This window comes from Sciurus vulgaris (genome assembly GCF_902686455.1).
Source record: "Sciurus vulgaris genome assembly, chromosome: 17".
In the NCBI taxonomy this organism is placed as follows: Eukaryota; Metazoa; Chordata; class Mammalia; order Rodentia; family Sciuridae; genus Sciurus; species Sciurus vulgaris.
In genome coordinates, this window is record NC_136478.1 from 50,238,948 (window position 1) to 50,261,424 (window position 22,477).

A 22,477-nucleotide genomic window follows, 5' to 3' on the forward strand; every position below is an offset into this window, starting at 1 on the left:
CCCAGCAACCTGTGCCTTGGGGTTACCTGTTTTCTGTCCCTTCTTCCTTCCTGTCTCTGCTCCCTTCCCTCCTCCCTGGCTTTTCTTTGCCTCTGCTGAGCACACACTCTCTGGCTTTCTTATTCTGATATTAAAAATATATTTATTTCTTTACTATTTATAGACGTGGTGTTAATTTCCTCTTGAAAAGTGGAATTGTGGACGTGTCCTTAAGTATTGCTCAGAATAGCATCGCCAGCATGCCGAGCATTTCCCGCCGGCCGAGGCCCATCCTACGCTCTCCTTCTGCGTCCACCGGATTTTCTTCCAGCAATACCGAAGTAACTTCTCCTAGCAGCCATTTCATAAAGGAGGACACTGAGCCCCAGACAGGTCATGAATCCTGGAGTGGGAATTTGATTTGATCCCAGACTGTCTGTGTTATGGTTGGTGATGCTTGCTGTACTGTCCCTTATAGAATGGCTTAGGTATGTTCTAAGCAAATCAGCCAAGCTCCCTGCAGGGGACCACTTTTAATTATTAAGTTAATTAATAAATATTGATAATTATGGACAAGTAGTGACTTTTTTAAGGCTATGACCTCTTATTCATTAATATTCCAAAGTGTTTTATGGTTTTGGAGTGCATAATTTCCTATACAATGGCACAGAGCTTTTATGAAATATCAAAACAGTTAAAGTGTAAATACTCTAAAAACCCAGAAGAATAATGCTACTGAAACATGAGAAGATAACCCCCAAATGTCTACGAAGCATACTTTCAAAATTTCTATCACCTCTCCCCACCCTTCCCAACCTCCCTTGTTTTAGTTGGGAAATCTAAATAATTTAGGGGAGATGACTTGATCTGCCCCCCATCCCTTGAATGGGCTTTAAAATAAAAACCAAGAGATTAAATCCAGGGGTGCTTAACCACTGAGCTATATTCCCAACCCTTTTTATTTTGTATTTTAAGACAGGATCTCACTAAGTTTCTTAGGCCCTCACTAAGTTACTGAGGCTGACCTCAAACTTGTGATCCTTCTGCTTCACTCTCCCAAGTCACTGGGATTATAGGCATGGGCCACCACATCTGGTTGGAAGGGATAATTGACCTGGCAGTAGCCATTTCTCCCAGTGATTGGGCTTGTGTGACTGGGCTTGTGGTGGTCATCTGACCTAAGGAAGTTCAATCAGAATGAATCTGTGCTGGATGTCTTGGGGGGAAAGATACTGTTCTTCCTAACAGATAAAAAAATAAAAGCTAAAGCTTGGGAAGATGCTAGTACCCTCTTGTAATGACATGCACAGACAGCCTTCTCACCTGTAGGAAGGGAGACCTGAAAGGTTTTAAAAAATAAAGTGTAAGGTTTGTGATATATTAAGCCACTGGATCTAACCTTACCTGAAGCCTTACTTATAACTCTGGACTTCTCAGTTTTGTTAGTCTTTAGATTCTCCATTGTACAAGTCAGCATGAGTTTGAATTTTAATTATTTATTTGCCAAGAAAAGTGTCCCAATTGATATACAACTTAGAACTGAAATAAAATCATTTGTCCAGACTTCCTTAACAGGACTCCCATAGCACAAGAAATAAAAGCAAGAATCAATAACTGGGATAGATTCAAACTAAAAAGCTTTCTCTCAGCAAAGGAAACTATCAGCAATGCGAAGAGAGAGCCTACAGAGTGGGAGAATATCTTTGCCACTCATACTTCAGATAGAGCACTGATTTCCAGAATATATAAAGAACTCTACACCAAAAAACTCTACACCAAGAATACAAATAACCCAATCAACAAATGGGCTAAGGAAATGAACAGACACTTCACAGAAGAAGATGTACAAGTAATCAACAGATTTATGAAAAAATGTTCAACATCTTTAGTAATAAGAGAAATGCAAATCAAAACTACACTAAGATTCCATCTCACCCCAATTAGAATGGCGATTATCAAGAATACAAGCAACAATAGGTGTTGGAGAGGATGTGGGGAAAAAGGTACACTCATACATTGCTGGTGAGGCTGCGAATTAGTGCAGCCACTCTGGAAAGCAGTGTGGAGATTCCTTAGAAAACTTGGAATGGACCTACCATTTGACCCAGCTATCCCACTCCTCGGCCTATACCCAAAGGACTTAAAATCAGCACACTACAGAGATACAGCCACATCAATGTTCATAGCAGCTCAATTCACAATAGCCAGACTATGGAACCAACCTAGATGCCCTTCAATTGATGAATGGATAAAGAAACTGTGGTATATATACACAATGGAATATTACTCAGCTATAAAGAATAATAAAATTATGGCATTTGCAGGCAAATGGATGAAATTGGAGAATATCATGTTAAGTGAGATAAGCCAACCTCAAAAATCCAAAAGAGGAATGATCTCACTGATAAGCAGATGATGACACGTAATGGGGGGTGGGAGGGGGACAAGAATGGAGGAAGGAGGGACTGTATAGAGGGAAAAGAGAGGTGGGAGGGGTGGGGGGGAAGGAAAAAATAACGGAATGAATCAAACATCATTACTCTATGTAAATATATGAATATGCAAATGGTATGCTGTTACTCCATGTACAAACTGAAACAACATGTATCCCATTTGTTTACAATAAAAATAAATTTAAAAAAAATCATTTGTCTCCAAAGACGGAAGCACTAGAAGTAAACTTGGTAATGGCTGGAAGAATAGAGCTCCATAAGTTCCAGATGAAAATTATTGACAGTTGTTGGGTGTGGTGGTGCACATCTGCAATCCTGGTGGCTTGGGAGACTGAGGCAGGGGGATCACAAAGTTGAGGCCAGCCTCAGCAAATTAGTAAGGCTCTAAGCAACTTAATGAGACCCTCTCTTAAAAGAAAAAGGGCTGGGAATATAGCTCGGTAGTAAAGCCCCTCTTGGTTCAATCCCCAATACCAAAGGGGGGGGGGAGGGAGGGAGGGAAGAAAGAGAGAGAAAGAAGAAAGAAAGAAAAGAGAAAAAGAAGAAAAGAAAGGAAAAAAATTCAACATTTGTTGACAGTGATTCATCTCTGTGCACCACAATACAGGATATTAAACTCAACTTATGTGATTAAAAAATTGTATTTAAGACCATCCTAATGGAAAGCCTTCTTATGACCCACTGCTTGAAACCCATAAGTACTCTTAAAAACATAACTTTGGTAATTTAAGCAACAACCCAAACAACAAAAGCTCTGGAGAATATATTTGTGAGCACAACACAAAAATGATCTAGAGGGGCTGGGGAGGTAGCTCAGTGGGTAGAGTGCTCGCCTTGTAAGCACAAGGCCCCGGGTTCGATCCCCAGCACCCCCCCCCAAAAAAAAAGATCTAGAAACTGGGTCACTGAAACACTGTCGGTAGGAAGGGGAGATGGGGTGCTGCTCTGCACAGCGCGACGGTGGGTTACAGAGCAAGCGGTGAAACTCCAAGTCCGCACCGGCGCCTGGATATTTATTCCAGAGAAATCAAAACAGAGCCATTCAATAGCATAGTTATTTGCTATTCAACTGTTTCTAATAGCTTTATTTGTACTCGTGGAACTGGGAAGCGTCGATGTCCCTCAGAGGGGGAATGGCTAAGCAAATGCCAGCACACGGAGACCACGACACAGGAATGAGCTATTGCCACCTGCAACAGCGAGGGTGGGGGAGGGGGAAGAGGCAGGTGGGCGTGGTTATAGAAAGGCAGGTTCTGAGCCCCTGCGGATGGAGTTAGTTGTTCAGTCTTGACTGTCATGGTGCATACATCAGCCTACACATGGGACAGAATGTATAGAACAATACACACACACACACACACACACACACACACACACACACACACACACACACCCTCTGAATGCAAGTAACACTGAGGAATCTGAATAAGATGGTGGATTGTATCAACATCAGCATGCTGGCTGTGATATTGGGCTACAGTACTTTTGGAAGATGTTATCTTTGGGGGAACTGGGTAAAGGGTGCACAGAATTTCTGTATATTTTTCCTTTCCTTCCCTCTATTTATTTTATTGTGGTACTACGCATGGAACTCAGGGGTTCTTTATTTATTTTTCAACATCCTAGCCTTTATTGAAGAATTTCCAAGTATCTGGCACAGTATTAGGAACTATATCCACAACATTTTTACTTTTTCTTTCTTTTTTTGCTTTTTGTTTGTTGTTTTTTTTTTTTGTTTTCTGGTACGGAGGATTGAACCCCGAGGTGCTTAACCACTGAGCCACATTCCCAGCCCCTTTCTATATTTTATTTAGAAACAGGGTCTCACTGAGTTGCTTAGGGCCTCTCTAAATTGCTGAGGTTGGTCTTGAATTTGAGATCCTCCTGCCTCCCAAGTCACTGGGATTATAGGCATGTGCTACCACACCCAGCTCCACAACATTTTTAAATGTTCCTCAGGCAGAAGTCTCTAAGGCTGATTTTGCAGAAGTAAACACAGACCCAGAGAGGAACAATCTCCTGCTAAAGATCACGCAGCCAAAACGTCATGGTTCCCAGATTATCCTCAAAGATGTCTCAGGCCAAGCCCAACCTTCTACCCGCAGTACTGGATTTACTCCTGTGGGTCCAGATTTGAGATACAGCAAAGTCTCATTTGTGTTAAGCTAAAGTACATAATTTGAAAATGGTGAAATACTTAAAACTACCCTATCATGAAAAATTAAAATATCAACCTCTTTTTAAAATATCATCAAGAAGTGGGACTCTGAGAAAAAGTTCACACAGGCAAGAATCCCCTTCTATCCCCTTGGGTGGACAGCGGCTGCCCCATGGGTAAAGGAGACCCCAACAAGCAGAGGGGCAAAATGTCCTCGTCAGCCTTCTTCGTGCATACCTGCCGGGAAGAGCACGTGAAGAAACACCCCAGGGGTTCTTGAACACTGAGCTATACCCCCAGCCCTTTCAATTTGTAAATTTTGTTTTGAGACAGGGTCTCCATCAAATTTCTCAGGCTGGCCTCCCCTTTGCCATCCTCCTGCCTCAGCCTCCCAAGTCACTGGGTATTCCAGGTGTGCTCCAACACCTTCAGCTCTGTGTGTCATTTCTTACAGCAGCATATGAATCTTCTGTGATCCTGATACAAATTTCAATTTTAAAACTCTAGGGGACAAAATGAAATCTACAGGAAACAGAGGGCTTAGTCAAAAGTTTAACTGTCAGTAAGGTTAAGGGAACTGACAAGGGCTGGTGCTGCACCCAGTGCCGAGCCTCAGCGGGGACAGTTGCTGCTGATAGGCTTGACAAAGCAGAGAGGGTGGCTTTAGACACAAGAACACAGACCTAGACATGCCTCCATGGGAGAATGTGGAACAAATGTTCCAGCCCTTCTCTCTGCGCTCCCTGCAGTCTTGGGCATGACTGAGTCTGCAAGCCTTCGCACGCGGCCTCCGAGGGCATAGCGGAGACCAGCAGCACTATAGCAAAGAGGCAGAGGTCAAGGGTAGTATTTTCTCAGGCAGTATCAGCAGGTCTAGCAGTGACATCAACATCCTCTCAAAAATGGCCTCCCCTACCAGCCAGCGGAGAAGAGGTGATCTCGCCCGCGTTTCCTTCATAGCCCCGTTTTTATCTCAATTTTCAGCTACTCAGGTAGAATTCATCCTCTTCCTAAGAAACGCATAGATTATTTATTGATGGCCCAGATATTCCAAGGGCCTTGCCCTCGGTCTCCATGGCCTGCAGAGATACCCTGTTGACCAACGTGGGACACGTCTTGTCTACGTTTTCATGCCCAGAGATATGTTATAAAGTCCCCAAGACAATACATTTCGTAATGCTTTAATGAAGCATTGTGTTTTGATATAACTGTAGATTCACTTGCAGTGTAAGGAGTGATAATACTAGAAAGGGGTGTCGTGTGCCTTGGCTCCACCTCGCAACACCGCAGAACAGCGTCACATCCCAGATGCTGGCTCTGATGCGGACCGGATGCAGACTATTCTGTCACCACGGAGATCCCCCGTATTGCCCTTTGAAGAGTCACCTCCACTCTCTTCCCTGCTTTTCCCTTCCCAAACCACTGGCAGTCACTAATCTGTACTTCATTTCCATCATTTTGTCACTCCAAGAATGTAAAATAGGGCTGGGGTCGCGGCTCTGTGGTGGAGCACTTGCCTAGCATGCGTGAGGCCCTGGGTTCAATTCTCAGCACCGTGTGTAAATAAATAAGTAAAATAAAATAAAAGTCCATCAACAACCAAAAATATTTTTAAAAAATAAGTGGAAACATCCAGTATGTAACCTTCTGGTGTGAGTGAAAAATAACTGAACATAATCCTCCCAAAGTTTACCCCATCGGCTGTATATATCAAGAGTTCATTCATTTTTATTAGTAGCGTGTGTGTGTGTGTGTATGTGTCACTGTGATCAAAAAAACTGAGAGTGACAAGAACAACTGAGAGAAAAACAAGTTTATTTAGAGCTCATGGTTTCAGAGATTCAGTCCACGGTCCACTATCTCCATTGCTCTGGGCCCAAGATGAGGCGGAACATCATGGCAGAAAGGTATGGGGAGGAACACTGCTCTGCTCAAGGCTGCCAGGAAGCAGAGAGAGAGGGGAGGAGACAGAGGGATGAGATATAATCCCCGAGGACACACCACAGTGGCCCACCTGTCCAGCCAGGCTTCACCTGCCGACTGTCACCACTCAGTCTTTTCCAATTATTAATGCATCGCGTGGACCGTCCACTGGTGAGGCAGCTCTCCTAACCTAATCACCTCACCTCTGAACATTCCTGCATTAACACAGGGACTTCTGGGTGACATCTCACACCCAAACCATAACCATACTCCATGGCACGGATAGCCACTCATCTATAGAAGGACATGGTTAGTTTCCAGTTTGGAGCTGTTATAAATAAAGCTGCTGTAAACATATGTGTGCAGGGTATCATGTGAACAGAAGTCTTCCTTTTTCTGGGCTCACTTCTTGAAATGCAATTACTGGATCACGCAGTAGTTGCCTGTTAGTTTTTTCAGAAGCTGTCAAACGGTTTTTCCAGAAAGACTGTTCCATTTTGCATTTTCACTAGCAATGCCTGAGTGATCCAGTTTCCCTATAGCCTCACCAGCATTCGGTATTACCAGTTTTTTTTTTTTTTTTTTTGGCTGTTTGGGTAGATATGTAATGATATCTCTTAGTGGTTTTTAACCCATTAAGTTCCAGGTTTTCAACTCTGAGAACATTTCAATGAAATTGATGCAGGTGCATTAAAACAGGCTAGCAATCATAATCTAGAGCTTATATATATATCCTTTGTATATGTTTCCATATGCATATAAACACACACATATATATAATTTATATATATATATATATATAATTTCAAATGTCCTAACCATTCTCCTATTACTTTTCTCAAAATAATAGACCTCTAAAACACAATAATGATTTCAAAGTTTTATAAGTGGTATATTTACTGCTCATAATTCATAGGTATTCCACATCTGGGATGATGGGACAAAAATGGGTTAACAGATGTGTGTTTCTTCAATGGCTAATGGTGTTCAACATCTTTTATGTGCTTACTGGCCATGTATCTTTTTTGGGTAATGCCTTTCCTTGTCTTCTGACTCTTTTCCAATGGCTTGTTGACATTTTTACTGTTGCATTTTGAGAGTTCTTTACCTATAATAGATACTAGTCCTTCCTCAGATAGGTCACTTGCAAATATTTTTTTTTCCTTGTCTGGAACTTATCTTTCTATCCTCTTGATCTGTCTTTCATGGAGCAGACTTTTTTTTGTATTGTTTGTTCTATTTAGTTATACATGACAGCAGAAAGCATTTGGATTCACTGTACACAAATGGAGCACAACTTCTCATTTCTCTGGTTGTGCACGATGTAGTAACACCATTCGTGTGATCATACATGTACACAGGGTAATGTTTGTTTCATTCCACCACCTTTCCCTCCCCCTGCTCCCTCCCCTCCCCTCATTTCCCTCTACACAATCCAATGTTCCTCCATTCTTCCCTTACCCCCTCCCCCCATTATGTATCAGCATCCACTATCAGAGAAAATATTCAGCCTTTGTTTTTTTGGGATTGGCTTATTTCACTTAGGATCATATTCTCCAACTCCATCCATTTACCTGCAAATTTTATTCTTCTTTATGACTGAGTGATATTCCATTGTGGAAGCGAACATTTTTGATCAAATATGATTGATTGGTTTTCCCTTTTATGGATTGAACTCTTTAGCATCAAGTCCAAGAACTCTGCCTATCCTAGATCCCAGAGATTTTTTTCATTATCTTTTCTAAAAGGTTTATAGCTTTATTTTCACTTTTAAGTCCATGATCGATTCTTTTTAAGTTAATTTTATATTAGGCGTGAGGTTCAGATAAAGGGTCATTCTTTGGCCCCACAGGGCCAATTGCTCCAGTATTATTTATTGAAAAGCTATTTTCTCCCTTGACTTGCTTGTGAATTTGTGAGGTAGTGTCATGCCACAAGGATTTGTGTATTGGCTCAGAACTGTATTCTTCCCGCTGGATAAGTCCTGAAGAGTTTGCCACGTCAGCACAGACTATTCTTCCTCACTCTATCCGATCACTGCAGGTCTAGCTTGCCTAGACCTTCCTCAGATAGGATTCAGGGGAGGGTGAACTTGCATAGGAAGAAGGAAGCATCACTACCGTCACTAACGTTTAATTTAAATTAGACATTTCCTTCTTTTTTAAATTTGTTTTTAGTTGTAGATGGACACAATACCTTTATTTTACTTATTTCTTTTTACGTGGTGCTGAGGATGGAACCCAGCACGTGCTAGGCAAGTGCTCCACCACTGAAACCCAGTCCCAGCCCTGGCATTTCCTTCTATTAGGAGTGTAGGTAATGGGGGAGTGGTGTAGCATAGCTGAAGTGGTGAAAGAACACTGGTCTAGATTCCACAGGGTCCGAAAAAATAGTATCTGTTAGTACTGTCAATTAAAGCCATTGAAAGAAGCCACATATATTTTTACAGCACGTTACAGCAGTAGCACACGCCTTTGAAATATCATTTATACTTATTTCTACCTCCAAAGTACAGTGGTTATTAGCCCTGTGGCTGTGTCTTGCTACGAAGTACCTTGATGAAGAGACATCTCTATTACTGTATCGCAAAACTCTTTTTCTGTTTTGGTAACTGTGTTTCATATAATTAGCTTCCCTCATAGTCCTATGTGTTCAGTATTATGCATTTAAAACTACAATTATAAACCAATAAGTAATTATAGCAAAGCTGTAGGATGCAAGATTAATACATACATGTCGATCGCTTTCTTATGTAATTACGATGCACAATTTGAATTTGCAATTAAAAATACTATTTGTGGGGCTGAGGATGTAACTCTGTGGTAAAGCCCATACTTAGCATGTGCAAGGTTAGATAACCAGTCCCCCCCAAAAACACCATTTACATTAGCACCCCCCAAAATGAAGTACTTATGTACAAATCTAACAAAATGTGTATAAGATCTCTATTGGCAAAACTACAAAATCCTGGTAAAAGAAATCAAATATATCTAAAAATGGAGAGATCTTCCATGTTCATGGATAGGGAGACAATATTGTTGAGAAGTCAGCGCCTCCCAACTTGTTTTTACAGATCCAATGCAATCCAATCAAAACGCCAGCTTGCCCAGATGTTCAAAGCCCTGGGCTTATCCCCGGCACTGGAAATAAAAAATCCAAGCATGTTATTTTGTGGATATTGATAAACCAAGATTGTCAGGAGATTCAAAATTCCCAGAAGAGCTAATGCAACAGTCAGGGGGAAGAGCACAGTGGAGAGACAGGCACTATCCAACCATTGTGCAAAGGTGGCAATCAGAAGAGTGTGCTCTTGGTAAAATGACAGGTGGGCAGATGAGTGGAGCAGAACAGAGAGCCCAGGAGCAGACCCACGCAAACATGGCCCACTGATCTTTAAGAAGAAAAAGCAACACAATGGAAAAATGATAGGTTTTTTTTTTTTTTTTCAACAAATAGTGCTGGAATATTTAGACATCACAGACAAAATAATCATCATCATCATCATCATCATCATCATCATCATCATCATCTAGACATAGACCCCACATCTCTCACAAAAATTAACTCAACAGGTATCATAAACCTAAATGTAAAATGCAAAACCAGAACATCCCTAGAACTCAACATGGGGGGAAATCTAGGTGACCTTGAATTTGTTGACGAGTTTGGGGATACAGTACCAAAGGCACAGTGGAAAATATCAAAATAAAAAAAATAAAAATTGAGAATCGTGGCTCTGAGAAAGAAGATGCTGTTACAGGAATGGGGGGCGGGAACGGGTCCCTTCTCATGTCCCCACTGAAACCAAATAAAACCCTGGGGGAAACATGGACGCAGACCAGTAGGAGGCTGGTTACTGAGGAACCTGCTGGGGTGGTGGTGTGTTGGGATGCCCCTGATCTCTCCACGGTCACTCTCCCTGCGTCTTTGTCCTGCTCTGGATGGAGGAGGCTGGCCTGTGGCCTCTGCGAGGCCCTTAGCAGTGAAGGCAGGGAGAGAGGACAGGAGGGCAGGGTATTTCCCTGGAGGCCCATCCAAACCCATCTGTGTCTTTGACCTCCCTTTGTGTCTCTGCTTCCCAAGTCCAGCAATCACATCCTCCCCCTTCTCCTTCCTTTAGGCCTAGGGGTAACTGTCCTCGCCCCTGCTGGCCCCAGGACCTTGCACTATCCCTTGTCACTCCCCTTCATTAGTCAATCCTTTGGGAAATGCTCCTGCTATGAACCCCTCCTCAAACCATCCTAAATTGATTGGGCCTTTTGTTTCCCACTGGTCCTCGCTGATACCCTACACCGTGGGAAAATGCAAACGAGAGATAATGAAGACACTTAAAAGCAACTATCAAACAGTAAAGGATGGTTCCAGTTTGAGAGAAATTGCTCATAGAAAGGGAAAGAACAAGAGGAAGAGTTACCAATGGTTGACAAGAAATCTGCCTACAGGAAGTGGGACTTCAGACTAACTTTGACTGTCCAGGTTGTATGTTTTTAATATTAATGGGAGGTTTGTAAGAAAGTGTTCATCAATAATCCAAAAACACATAGAAAGTTTTTAAACCCTGGAAAACTGTTTCAGAGTTGGGACGAAGGGTGGTGACGTTACAGGTGAGGGCTTTTTACTTTTGTGATTTTCTGTTCTTTAAGCCTTATTCAAGGAACATGAATAATTTTATCAAAAACAGTGATCGTAGAGTTTTATTTTAAAACTAAAACAAAGAGAATGAGGCAGACTTGGAAATGCTGAGCTGAATGCTGGTTGTAAAAGGAATAAGATGTAAGGATGGAGTTCCAGAAAGAAAGATAGAGAGAGAGAGAGAGAGAGGGGAGGGAGGGAGGGAGGGGGGAGGGAGGGAGGAAGGAAGGAAGGGAGGAAGGAAGGGAGGAGGGAGGGAGGGAGGGAGGAAGGAAGGAAGGGAGGGAGGAAGAAAGGGAGGAAGGAAGGAAGGGAGGGAGGGAGGGAGGGAGGGAGGGAGGGAGGAAGAAAGGGAGGAAGGAAGGAAGGGAGGGAGGGAGGGAGGGGGGAGGGAGGGAGGAGGGAGGGAGGGAGGGAGGGAGGGAAGAGAAGAGAGTGATGAAATGAAGGCCATGAGCAAAGGAGACTGAACTCAAAGCTCCAGGCAGCGGTGGCTTTAGAGAACAAGCTTTGAAGTTGGATGGTGTGCAGGTCAAACTCCACTTCAGCTTAATAGCTGTGTATTTGGGGACAGGCCCCTAGAGGTACTGGACATCAGTTTCCTGTCTGTAGATGGAGTAATGATAGGACATTGCGTAGTGAGGTTGCTGAGGATGGAACAAGAGGAGATGTGTGCATGAAAGCTCAAACAGCCCACAGCACAGCGAACCCTTCGGTAAGGGTTGGTTATTAGACGGAAGAAAGATAATGACACCCAGAGTGAGGCAAAGAGAAAGGACAGAGAGAAAACGAGGACTGAACTTGGTGGCTGGGGACAGGCCTGAGCCATCTCTGGCACAGGACCAGTGTTGGGTAATGTCCTCAACACTGGCTGGGATCCCACGGACACTGGAGCCAATGCTGACGTTCAGAAAGGATACCCAGGTCGGGGAAGCCCGGCTAGGAACTCATTCTCATAAAAGCCACCACCATGGACACAGCAGGGCCCAGTGTGGAGGGTGGACACCGCTCTGCACACCACACATAAGACAGCGGACCCCAGGTCCTGCAGCCACCGGAGGCACAGAAGGTAATGCCATAGGCAGGCAAGGGGTGAGAGGCTGAGCTGATGGAGGGCATCGGGGTCCACGCGGTCTGCCCCCTGCGTGTGATCAGCGCATGCTCCCTGAGCGCGAGACCGAGACCCTCTGGACTCAACAATAGGCAGGGGGCTGACCTGGAGGGCTCAAGTTTTTGGTCTCCCTGACGCCCTCACCTCCTGCAGGAGCAGAGATGGGGCCTCAGAGTGGAGCCCTGGTGGCTTTGGGATTGGGAGTCCTGTGGACGCTGGGTGTGGCGGCGGACTCCAGCGTGACAGTGCCCGGGCGCTGCCTGCTCTCGCACTACCGCTCACTGGACCCCAAGGCGCTGGCAGCGGTCAAGGCACTGAGGGACCGCTACGTGAGTGAGGACCCCAACCCTCCCACCCCTAAGTTCCCAACCGTGAGCCCGCCAACTTGCCACATGCGCCCATCCCTGTCCCGAAATGCCCTGGGGTTCTAGCGCCAGGGGCACACGACTCACATCTCAGCGCCCAGAATTCTGAGCAGGACACCTCCCAGTACCGCGACCTCAGGCAGGGGCCCAGGCTGGCGCCCAGCAGAGCAGAGCGCCCCCGCGGGACCCCACAGGGTCGCCGGGCGAGGCCAGGGGAGCGCGGGTGCATTTGAGAGCTGCTGAGCTGCGGACGTATGCACGACCGTCCTGGGGCGGACCCCGTCACGTCCCCTAATGTCTGACCGCCGGCCCCCCGAGGAGGTGCGCCGGGAGCAGGCCCGGCCTCACCAGACGCGTGTCCCTTGTCCCCCAGGAGGAAGAGACACTAGGCTGGAGGCCCCGCAACTGCTCCTTCCGCCCCCGGAGGGATCCTCCGCGGCCCTCGGTGAGGCTGAGGCCGGGCGCGGGCGGAGGGAGGCGCTCCCCGGCGCGGCGTCGCTAACTCGCGTCGGCTCTCCACAGTCCTGCGCTGGGCTGCGCCACGTGGCCCGCAGCATCGCGGACGCGCAGGCGGTGCTGAGCCGCCGGCGACACCCGGAGGTGCTCCCTGGCACCGGCCCGACCCTGCAGCTGCTGGCCGCCGCGGGACGCGACCTGGCCACCTGCGTGAGTGACAGCCCGCGCCCCTCTGCCCGCTCATCCCTGCCTGCCCCGCCGGCTTTGCAGAGACACCTGTCCCGATCCTCGTCCTCTGGGCGCGCACCCCATCGGGCCTGGGCTGCCGCGGGAAGGGCCGCGGGCTGGCAGGAGGGGCGCTGGGGCCGCGGCTTCCGCGTTGACCCCGCGTCCCCCTCCAGCTCGAGCTGGTCCGGCCAGGCTCCTCGAGGAGGTTGACCCGGCCACCGCGGAGGCGTCACAAAACGCGGAGAGCTGTGAGTGCGGCAGGCGGAGCAGGGCTTGGAGCCCGGGGACAGCGGGGGTGGAGCGACGCGGCGGGGCCTGGGGGCGACGAGAGAAAACCCTGACTCGGGCCTCCGCCTCCTTGCGGGTTCCAGGACTCGCCTCGCTGCCACGAAGCCACTGTCATCTTCAACCTGCTGCGCCTGCTCACGCGGGACCTCAGGCTGGTGGCGCACTCGGGGCCCTGCGTCTGAGCCGCGGGGCTTCGCCAGGATCCCGAACTCCGCGCATTGGCTGCCGGGCCCTGGACCTGGCGTGTCTCGCGGCCCGTGGACACTGAGGCTCCAGACGCTCTGGCGCCCCCGGCCACACCTGGATCCACCTGGCCAGGGGCAACACGCGCCCACTCTTCCCAGAGAGAGCACGCGGGTCCCGGGGTGCGGGGCTTTATCGTGGTGAGCTTCCCGAGCTCCTCAGAGGCCGGTGCCAAAGAAGAGACGTGAGCTCTCGCCGGACCCTCGCTGCCCGCCGACCCAGGGCTTGCCAGCAATCAACCCTCTTCGGGGAGTCGCGCCCCTTGATTGGAACCCTGGAAGCCAGCCTTGAGATTCTGTGAATCCATGACTCTCCCATCCGCAGCCAAAGGGCCCCCCATTCCCGGAGGCACTTGGGACTGAAAGGCACACTTGTCCTGAATGACTGTGGTTCCCCGGACGCTGTTACATAGGGGTTCCTTGTGTAGGTGAAATCCCGTATTTGCTGTTCTGTTTCCTGTTGTTAACTTATTACAGTTATTAAATAGTGCTGCGTTTGCATCGTTTCTTTTCCGTATATTCTATGGACGTGCGCTGGACAGCAAGAAGGGCTGACCCAGGGAATCAGGTGACCAGGGTCAGTTCCGACCCTGCCATGGAATCAGAGAGCAGCTCTAGGAGAAGGACGACGTCTCTGGAGACTCCGTGTCCTCGTCTACAAAATGAGGGTGTTGCACCTCTCTTGCAAAGGAAGCCACACCTGGGAGGTGTCTGTGAGGCTCCTTGCCGAGACCCACTTGGTCTTCCTAAGTGATCTCTGTCCAGTGAGCGCCCACACAAGTACACACGCACTCGGGTAATGACGCCTTGCCCAAACACGGGCACTGGCGCTCTTCACTGCCATCTGCAGCCTCCTGCCCAAGGCCACCTGGCTGGGAAGTTCAGAGCCAGGGTTGGTCCCTAGAGTACTTTGGCCCCAGAGCCTGTGCAGGTCCTGCCTGGACTCACTGTCCCAGAGGACCGGAGGGGCGTGTCCAGCAGCGTTAGAGCACCGCGCAGCATGCCAGGCCCTGGCTCCATCCCCTCACCATGTTCACACTCACACACACTAAACCTCCTACTCACACACATGCTCACACTCACACTCACACATACACTCACAGACACACTAACCCTCACACTCACACATCAAAAAGGGCCTGAGCCCTAGGAACTTGCCATCTTGGACAATGTGCAGAGCCTACAGTTGGTGCAGTGTCCCCCACAGCCAGGACCAAGGCTCCTGGGCTGGAAACCGACCAGGGAGGTGACTTGGGCACACGCTGCTCTCAGTCTGCAAGCACTCTCATGCAGCAGAGCTCAAAGAGTTTTGTGCTTCCTTTGCCTGGAACTATGAATAAAGGACCGAGGGTTTGGGGTTGGAGGCAAGTGTCAAAGAGGACCATCCCCTCCCACAGGCGACACCTCCAGGTCCAGCACAAGGGAGACTGGGCTTACCCTCCAAGTGTCAGAGGGAACAGTTAAAATCCTGCCCTCACTGCTTCTTTGCTGTGTGACCTTGGGCAGGTCTGGTAACCTCTCTGAGATGATGCAGTTTACCTCTTCCTGAAAAAGGAGGCAAGCCACAGAGTTCCCTAGGTGCTACTGTGGGTGTTCAGTGCCACGCTGGGATCAAGCTTCTAGAGCAGCATGGGGCATGAGAGTGCTCAGCAGAGGGGGTGGCTCTGTCTTCCCTGCGTGCTGGCCCCACAGCTGGCCCTAAAGGCCCCCAGGCTCAAGCGGCTCCCTCCCTCACTTCCTCTGGCTCTGTGCTCAGGGTCATCTCCAGGTCCCTGCCTGATGCAGACGCCTGTGGGCCTGGCCCGCTCCACTTTTATTTTCTGTTCCTTGACATAACTCAGAGCAGGTGCCCCTTGCCAGTCCCCCTGCCTGGTGCAGTGCCCAGGAGGGACAGTTTCGACTTCTTCCCAGAGCTGCATCCCTGCAGGTGGGGAAGGCGGAGCCCTCTGGCCTCCTTCCCTCTGGAGCCTCCCTTCCTGACCCTCCCTGCCCACAGCCTCCGCCCTGGGTCCCTCCCTGGCCACCTCCCTCTGGGAAGCTCCAGAGCTGAGGGCAGCCCCTCCCTGGGGTGCCTGCCATCACCCCTGCGGGCACATCCTGCCCAAGGCTGGCCCTCACCTCTGGGTGCACCCCAGTTTGGATGCGTCCCAGCGAGGCACCGGAACCCCTTCCTGTGCCCTGGGGCTGCGGGGCTGAGGCTCCTGGGGCAGCGGCCGCACGTGGCCAGGCTGAGCCCGCCCCTTTCTCTTTCGCTTCAGCCACTCACCTGGCCCAGGCCCCGCCCCCGGGCTTCCCCGCGCGGCTCGCAGGCGGCAGCTCAGCCCCGCTGCGTTTTCGCTTTTCCTACATCAGCTGGGCCAGCCCGAGTGGAGTCGGGATAAAAGCCGCACCATGGATCCCCAGGGGCACTTCTCTCTGCACCGCTGGGCCAGGCACCCGGGACGCCGCCGCGCACAGAGATCCTCATCCCTGCTGAAGCCTCAGGTGCACCCTTGGGTTCCCGCCGCTGCCAGACGCCAGACCGAGGATGAAGCTTGGTGAGCCCCACAGCAGGGCCCCTGACGCCCCTGCCGGGCCCCTCGGTCCCGCATCCTGCAGCCCTGACCCTGCCCTCTCCTGGTCCAGGCCTGGCTGGGGGCTGCCTGCTCCTTCTGATGCTGACGGCTGCGGTGCTGAGGAGGACCCAGGCAGCTCCTGTCCCCGGACCCCCGTGTGTGCTCCCGAAGGCCAGGGTGTGCGACATGGCCCAGTTCAAGTCTCTAGCCCCCCGGGAGCTGCAGGCCTTCAAGACAGCCAGGGATGCCTTCGTGAGTCTCCCTTCCTCCCTGTGGTCTAGCCTCGCCCCCTGGGGGCTGACCCTGCCACCCTCCTGGCAGTGGCCCTCCAGCCTTCCTGCAGGGGCTAGCCTCCACCCTGTGTGCTGTGGGCTATCTCCTGCTCTTGCTGCCCTGGGCTAACTCCAGTGGCTGCCAGTGAGGGAAGCCCTCTTTGCCCCTGGGAGTGAGCCTGCTCTGTTCCCACCGTTAGCCACCCTCAAGGCCCTGCAGTGGCCCAGCCTGCAGCCTGCAGCGTGGACTAACCTGGGCCCTTGCTCCCTAGGAAGAGTCGCTCCTGCTGAAGGACTACACGTGCAGCCACCCGCTCTTCCCCAGGCCCTGGGACCTGAGGCAGCTGCAGGTGGGTTGGGAGAGTCAGGCCAGCCTGGCCTCCCGGGCCCCTGCCCTGCCTCCTGTGACCCCTCTGCCCCTCCTCCTGGTGCCTCTGCCCTCTGTGCTGCTGCCCCCTCGCCCAGCCCTGCCCCAACTCGCTGGCTCTGCCCTCTTCCTGCCCCTTCTCCTCTCCCCACCCTCCCTCCCCTCCAGCTCTGTCAGGGGGAGCTCACTGTCTCTGTCCCTGCTCAGGTGTGGGAGCGCCCTGTGGCCTTGCAGGCCGAGCTGGCCCTGACACTGCGAGTCCTGGCCACCATGGCCAACTCGACCCTGGGGGACGTCCTGGACCAGCCCCTGCGCACACTGGGCCACATCCACTGCCAGCTGCAGGCCTGTGTGAGTCCTGGGGTCCTGGGCTGCTGTGTCCTGGCTGTGACACCCGCACTTCCTTGGGCCAGGCCCCGCTTCACACGCCCCTCCCTCCCCACAGGCCCTGGCTCAGCCCACAGCAGGCCCCAGGCCCCATGGCCGCCACCGCCACCACCTGTCCCACTGGCTGCAGAGGCTCCAGCAGGCCCCACAGAAGGTGAGTGGGTGGGAGGAGGACTGAGGTCTGGGGACCTGGGAGCCCTGAGCCAGGCAGCCACTGAGCCGTCCCCTCCCACAGGAGACGCCCGGCTGCCTCCAGATCTCTGTCATGTTCAACCTCTTCCGCCTCCTGACCCTGGACCTGAGGTGTGTCGCCAGTGGACACCTGTGCGTCTGACCCGCCCCTCCTGGGCTCTGGTGGCTTCTGAGAGTCACCTGTGCACCAAGGACCTGCCTTAACTTATTGTCCCCGCACTCTGCGAGTGTTTATTTATGACTCCCACACCCAGGCCCCGTGAGGTGTTTATTTTTCTACTTTTGTATACATTGTGCAAATAAACAACCAGGCAAAGGCTCTCTTCTCCGGTGTGTGGTGATGTCTGTGGTCGTGTGGGGCCACCCGTCCCTAAGGTGTCCCTCCCTAAGGTCCATGGGCCTTAAGCACATCAGCAAGGCTCGGGGGCTGGGCTGGGAGGGCTCCTGGGAGCCTCGTGCAGACTACCCGACTTGTGCGTGACCGTGCATCAGACGGTGTGTGGTTGTGTGTGTGCCCTGTGCTCCTGGTGCCTCAGGAGGTGTGAGGCTGGTGGCACAGCCCCCTCCTCACCACGCATTCTGCTTCCCTTCGCCCTCCACTCCTTCTGCAGGGCCAGGCGGCTCCAGCAGGGGGTGACCCAGACCCTTGCCCCTGGGTGGTCTGAGGTCCTTGTCACCATGATCTTCCCGGGTTCTGGCTGCTCTCCTCCTACTTACCTTTTCACTAAATGTGGTCAGCTTGTGCCCAAAGTGTCCCCAGCAGAGGACCTGGCACTGGACACATCTTTCTTCACTTTGGTGCTGCGGGTTCCGTGGACACTAGTCACATTCCGGATAGAAATCTACTTCTCTGGGAAGTTGGCTTCTCCATCAGCAGAGTCTCATTTGCCAGAGTTTCCAAGGTGGCCAGTGACCTCGCAAATAGCAAGCCACTTGGTATTTTCCCGTGGATTCCCAGGCTCATTTTTGTCCATTCTGGGGACTGAGCACCAAGACCGAGGCTTGGTCTAAGAGCTGAGGCCTCATCAGTGTCTTGCTGAGTCCTTCACTATCATAATGAAATACCTGAGGCCAGGCGACGTTTATCAGCAAAATACATTTACTTACTGCTCTCAAAATGCACAAGTTCCATTCTGGTGGCGGCTTTCTTGTTGGCCAAGCCCTGAGTCAGCACAAGGTGGGATCTTGCTTGTACCTGTGAGTCTGTCTAGTCTCTCTTCCTCTTCCAAAGAGGAAGATACAGTCACCTCCTGTCCTTATCTCCTCAGAGTCCCTTCCCGGTGACCCCACCTCCAGACACCAGAGTTGGATTGTTTTCAACCTCTGAACCCCTGGTAGACTTGGGGTGCTCTACCTAAATCCAGACTACAAGGTGTTCCGTTCTTGCAGAGGCTCAGTGCAAAGTTGTCACCCAAGCTGTGTCTCTAAGACGTCTCTTCAGTGCCCGAGGGGCACAGGCTTCTGTGCAGGGCCTCGTGATGGAGCCGAGGCCCCGGCCCACGTGCTGGGCTCTGGTTCCTGTGCTAGGGCGTGACTCTCAACCCCTGCTCATGTTCTGCACACTTCCTGCTTGTCAGCTTTCTCTGATGCCTTGATGGCCATGCCTGGCCAGGGCCTGAGGTCAGGACAGGCAAAGCCATGGCCGGGTCATGCCAGGCCAGATGCGCCCCTGCCCCTTCTATGGCAGAAGGGCTCCTGAGGGGCCAGCTTGCACGCTGGTGCTGGGTGGTCTTCTTAGCAGCAGAGCCTCTGCCCGGCAGGCGCCCCCTCAGCAGGAGGAGCACCTGGTGACAGGGAGCTCAGGCCCTGGGTCCACACTGGCCTGCATCCAGCCCCACAGCTGCCTGGGTCTCGTGCCTGCTGTACTGAGCAGTAGCTGATGACAGGCGGAGGTGTCAGCAGCTGGCCCAGCCATTACTTCTCCCTGGAAGATGAGTGCTGTGTGGGGTGGATTCTCTGGGAACCAGCACATGAAGAGGAAGGACGATCACACTGTGTGCTCCCTCCCTGTTGTGAACTGAGTGGATCCCCCAAAGACGAAGGTGCTGGATGCTTGGTCCACGCTGTGGCAAGGGCGGGAGGTGGTGGAGCCCTTAAGAGATGTGGCCTGGTGGCAGGTGGTTAGCATATTGGGTCCACTGCCCTCCAAAAGGATTAATTTTGGTTTTGCAGAGAGAGTTTACTTTTGAGAGATTTGGTGGTGATAATGTGAGGTACCTCTACCTGTGCACCCCCTCCTGAGTACTGCTGGATCCCTTTCCATGTCTTCCCTATGTTGTGATATATGGCAGAGTCCTCACCAGAGGCCAAAAGGAAGGGGCAGCTCCATCGTGAACTTTCGGTCTCTAAAACTGTAAGTGAAATGAACCTCTTTTGTTTATAAAGCACTTACCTAAGGCATTTTGTTACAGCAACAGAGAGCTACAACACTCTCCTAAGCCAATCCATATACCTTCATCCCATATGCCCTCACCCACGATCACCTCATCTTTCACGGCACTTGCTGACTGAGTGCCAACGCATTTACCACAGCTCTAAAGTTCAAATCCAGTCATCTCTGGCTACTTCTCTTTTCTCACGTGGACTATTTCCTTTGCTACCTGGAGCTCTGCCCCTCGGGAATCTTTCCTCCCACCATTGTGTTTCAGGACTCCCCTGGAATCCAACTATAAAGACGAGCCCAATTTCTTCTTAACTGATGTAAGGAGCTAACCCATCTGAGAACGTGCTTTGTTGCTTTTGCGCTTCATCAGTTGGTCCTGAAGGATCCTTGTCTTGGGACCACAGGTGTGAGCAGAACAGGTACAGATTTCACATTGGTGCATGTCATGGAAGCAGGACCCCCTGTTCCGGAAGCTTCCCTGTCCCCTGGCCCTGCCTGTGCCAGATCCTGCACACTTCACTTCTATTTTACAACCACTGCTGTCTAGTGTATCTGATTTCCTGATTTGGTGGCCTGACACTTGTGGTGGGTCACTTCCTGTATTATGGTCCTGCACTCTCTCTCCTTTGTGACCCAGTCTCGGGCTGGACCCTGCTTTGGGAACACTCTGTGCTTTTCTGTAGATGCCTTGACCTTGCTGCAGAACCCGGACATGGGGGGGGGGGGGATATTCTCACCCACTGGTTTTATGTGAACTCCACAGGGTCATATCTGGCCACACACACCCCTAGTTGAAGGGTCTGTTGGGCCATCAGCCTGGCCTGTGCCCGGGGCTTCCTGTCCTGGACCTACTCAGCATTGACAGCTCTCCACGTTTAATGACTGGGGAATCACACTTGAGCAACATGCCACCTTCATGAGGCAACTAACCACCCTGTGGCTTCTCCCATGACAGGAGGTATGAATCACAATGACTCTATCTGGAGGGGGTCGGCATAGGCCAGACCTCTGGATTCCTAAACAGTTCACTTACGGGACCAGCACCTGAACTTCTGAGGGTTATTTACTCTCAGGAGCATCATTCTTCCAATGTCCTTGTCACTTCCTCCCTTTTTCTCTAAGGAGCCTTCCAGTTGACATGGAAGAGTGGCCCCCTGGGGTGCTCTGGGGAAGGGCAGCATCATCCTCCATTCAGCCGATGTTACCGAGGGTCCGGTGGCTTACAGACCCCGGGCCAGAGTCACCTGGGCACTGGACATCCTGTGTCAACGTGCACGTCTCCACCTCCCTTCAGAAAAGGACCGGTGACAGCATTCACCAGCTCACTGGCCAAATGGCACACAGCCGTCTGACCCAAAGATTCCTGGTCCAGCACAGCAGCTGCATTTGGGTCACTAATGGTTGGACATTGCAGAGTCCCCTGTCATCTACCAACTCCATATGGGTTTCGAAGGGGCCAAAGCAGTGAATTGAATGGGGTGTCCCTGGTGTCACCTTCCCCAGGTGTCCCCAGAAGGGTCAGGGTGGCACGCTGGGTCCCCAGCATCCATGCTAACCCAGACCCCGTGTCCCATGATCCTCTGCGGGTCTGTGGCCTGCTACTCCTTGGCGGTGCTGGCAGTTCATGTCTGCCAACAGGCTGTCGGTGCACAAGGACTCGATGTCCTGGCCCAGCCACGTCCATGGTGTCAACACACCACCACGGGCCAGTTCAAGCTGCCCATGAGCCGGGAACTTGGAAGAGATGCAGAGTAGCCATCATGTCTGTGCCACGTAGATGAGTTAGTGTCCTAGGCTCTGTCATGGTTCAGACGTGATCCCGGGTGAGACGATGCAGGAGGCTTGGAGGAGAAATGACCGGGTGGAATCCTTGACCTAATCAGTGAGTTAATCCTGACCCGCTCAACTGAGTGGTACCAGGAGGCAGGTGGGCTGTGGCTGGAGGAGGTGGGGTGCTGGGGGCGGGGACGTGGGGACATATGTTGTATCTGCAGAGTGGTCTCTGCTCCCTGGTCACCGCGTGAGCTGCTTCCCTCTGCCACCCTCTTCCGCCACATCGATCTGCCTCACCTGGAGCCCTGAGGCATGAAGCGTCCGTCTACGGCTTGAGACTCTCAAACACTGAGCCCCGAGTAAACGCGTCCCCCTCTATGATTGTTCTGGTTGGGTCCTTTTAGTGGCAGCAGTGAAGAAGCTGACCGCAGTGGGCCTTGGTGACGTGCAGCACGGACCAGGGGCTCAGAACAGAACCCCCGTCTCAAGGCTCTGGAGGCTGAAGTGACACCTGCAGGGATGGGCAGGGCTGTTCCTGGCACCTGTGGGGAGAAGCCTCCCTGGCCGTGTCCAGCTCTTGGAGTCTGCTGGCCATCCTGGGCCTTCCTCAGAGGCACACGCAATGTCGCCTCCGAAGTCCCTCGGCCTCCCCTCCCTGGGGTCTCGTCTCTCTTCCTCTTTCTCCTATCAAAGCCCCAGTCCTAATGGAGGAG

General features: G+C 51.2%; 2 protein-coding genes across 2 annotated transcripts; both read left to right on the forward strand.

Annotated features, from left to right (window-relative positions):
- Positions 1-239: 239 nt before the first annotated feature.
- LOC306648486 (interferon lambda-4-like) lies at positions 240-13,775 on the forward strand (the record flags this gene model as incomplete). The annotated part of the gene is made up of 7 exons (XM_079118686.1): positions 240-320; positions 458-467; positions 12,410-12,585; positions 12,995-13,066; positions 13,144-13,287; positions 13,479-13,553; positions 13,677-13,775. 7 exons carry the CDS (start codon positions 240-242, stop codon positions 13,773-13,775), a joined length of 657 nt encoding a protein of 218 aa, XP_078974812.1.
- Positions 13,776-16,362: 2,587 nt separating this feature from the next.
- LOC306648487 (interferon lambda-3-like) lies at positions 16,363-17,761 on the forward strand (the record flags this gene model as incomplete). The annotated part of the gene is made up of 6 exons (XM_079118687.1): positions 16,363-16,372; positions 16,461-16,642; positions 16,935-17,012; positions 17,237-17,380; positions 17,475-17,570; positions 17,652-17,761. 6 exons carry the CDS (start codon positions 16,363-16,365, stop codon positions 17,748-17,750), a joined length of 609 nt encoding a protein of 202 aa, XP_078974813.1. The 3' UTR covers positions 17,751-17,761.
- Positions 17,762-22,477: the final 4,716 nt, after the last annotated feature.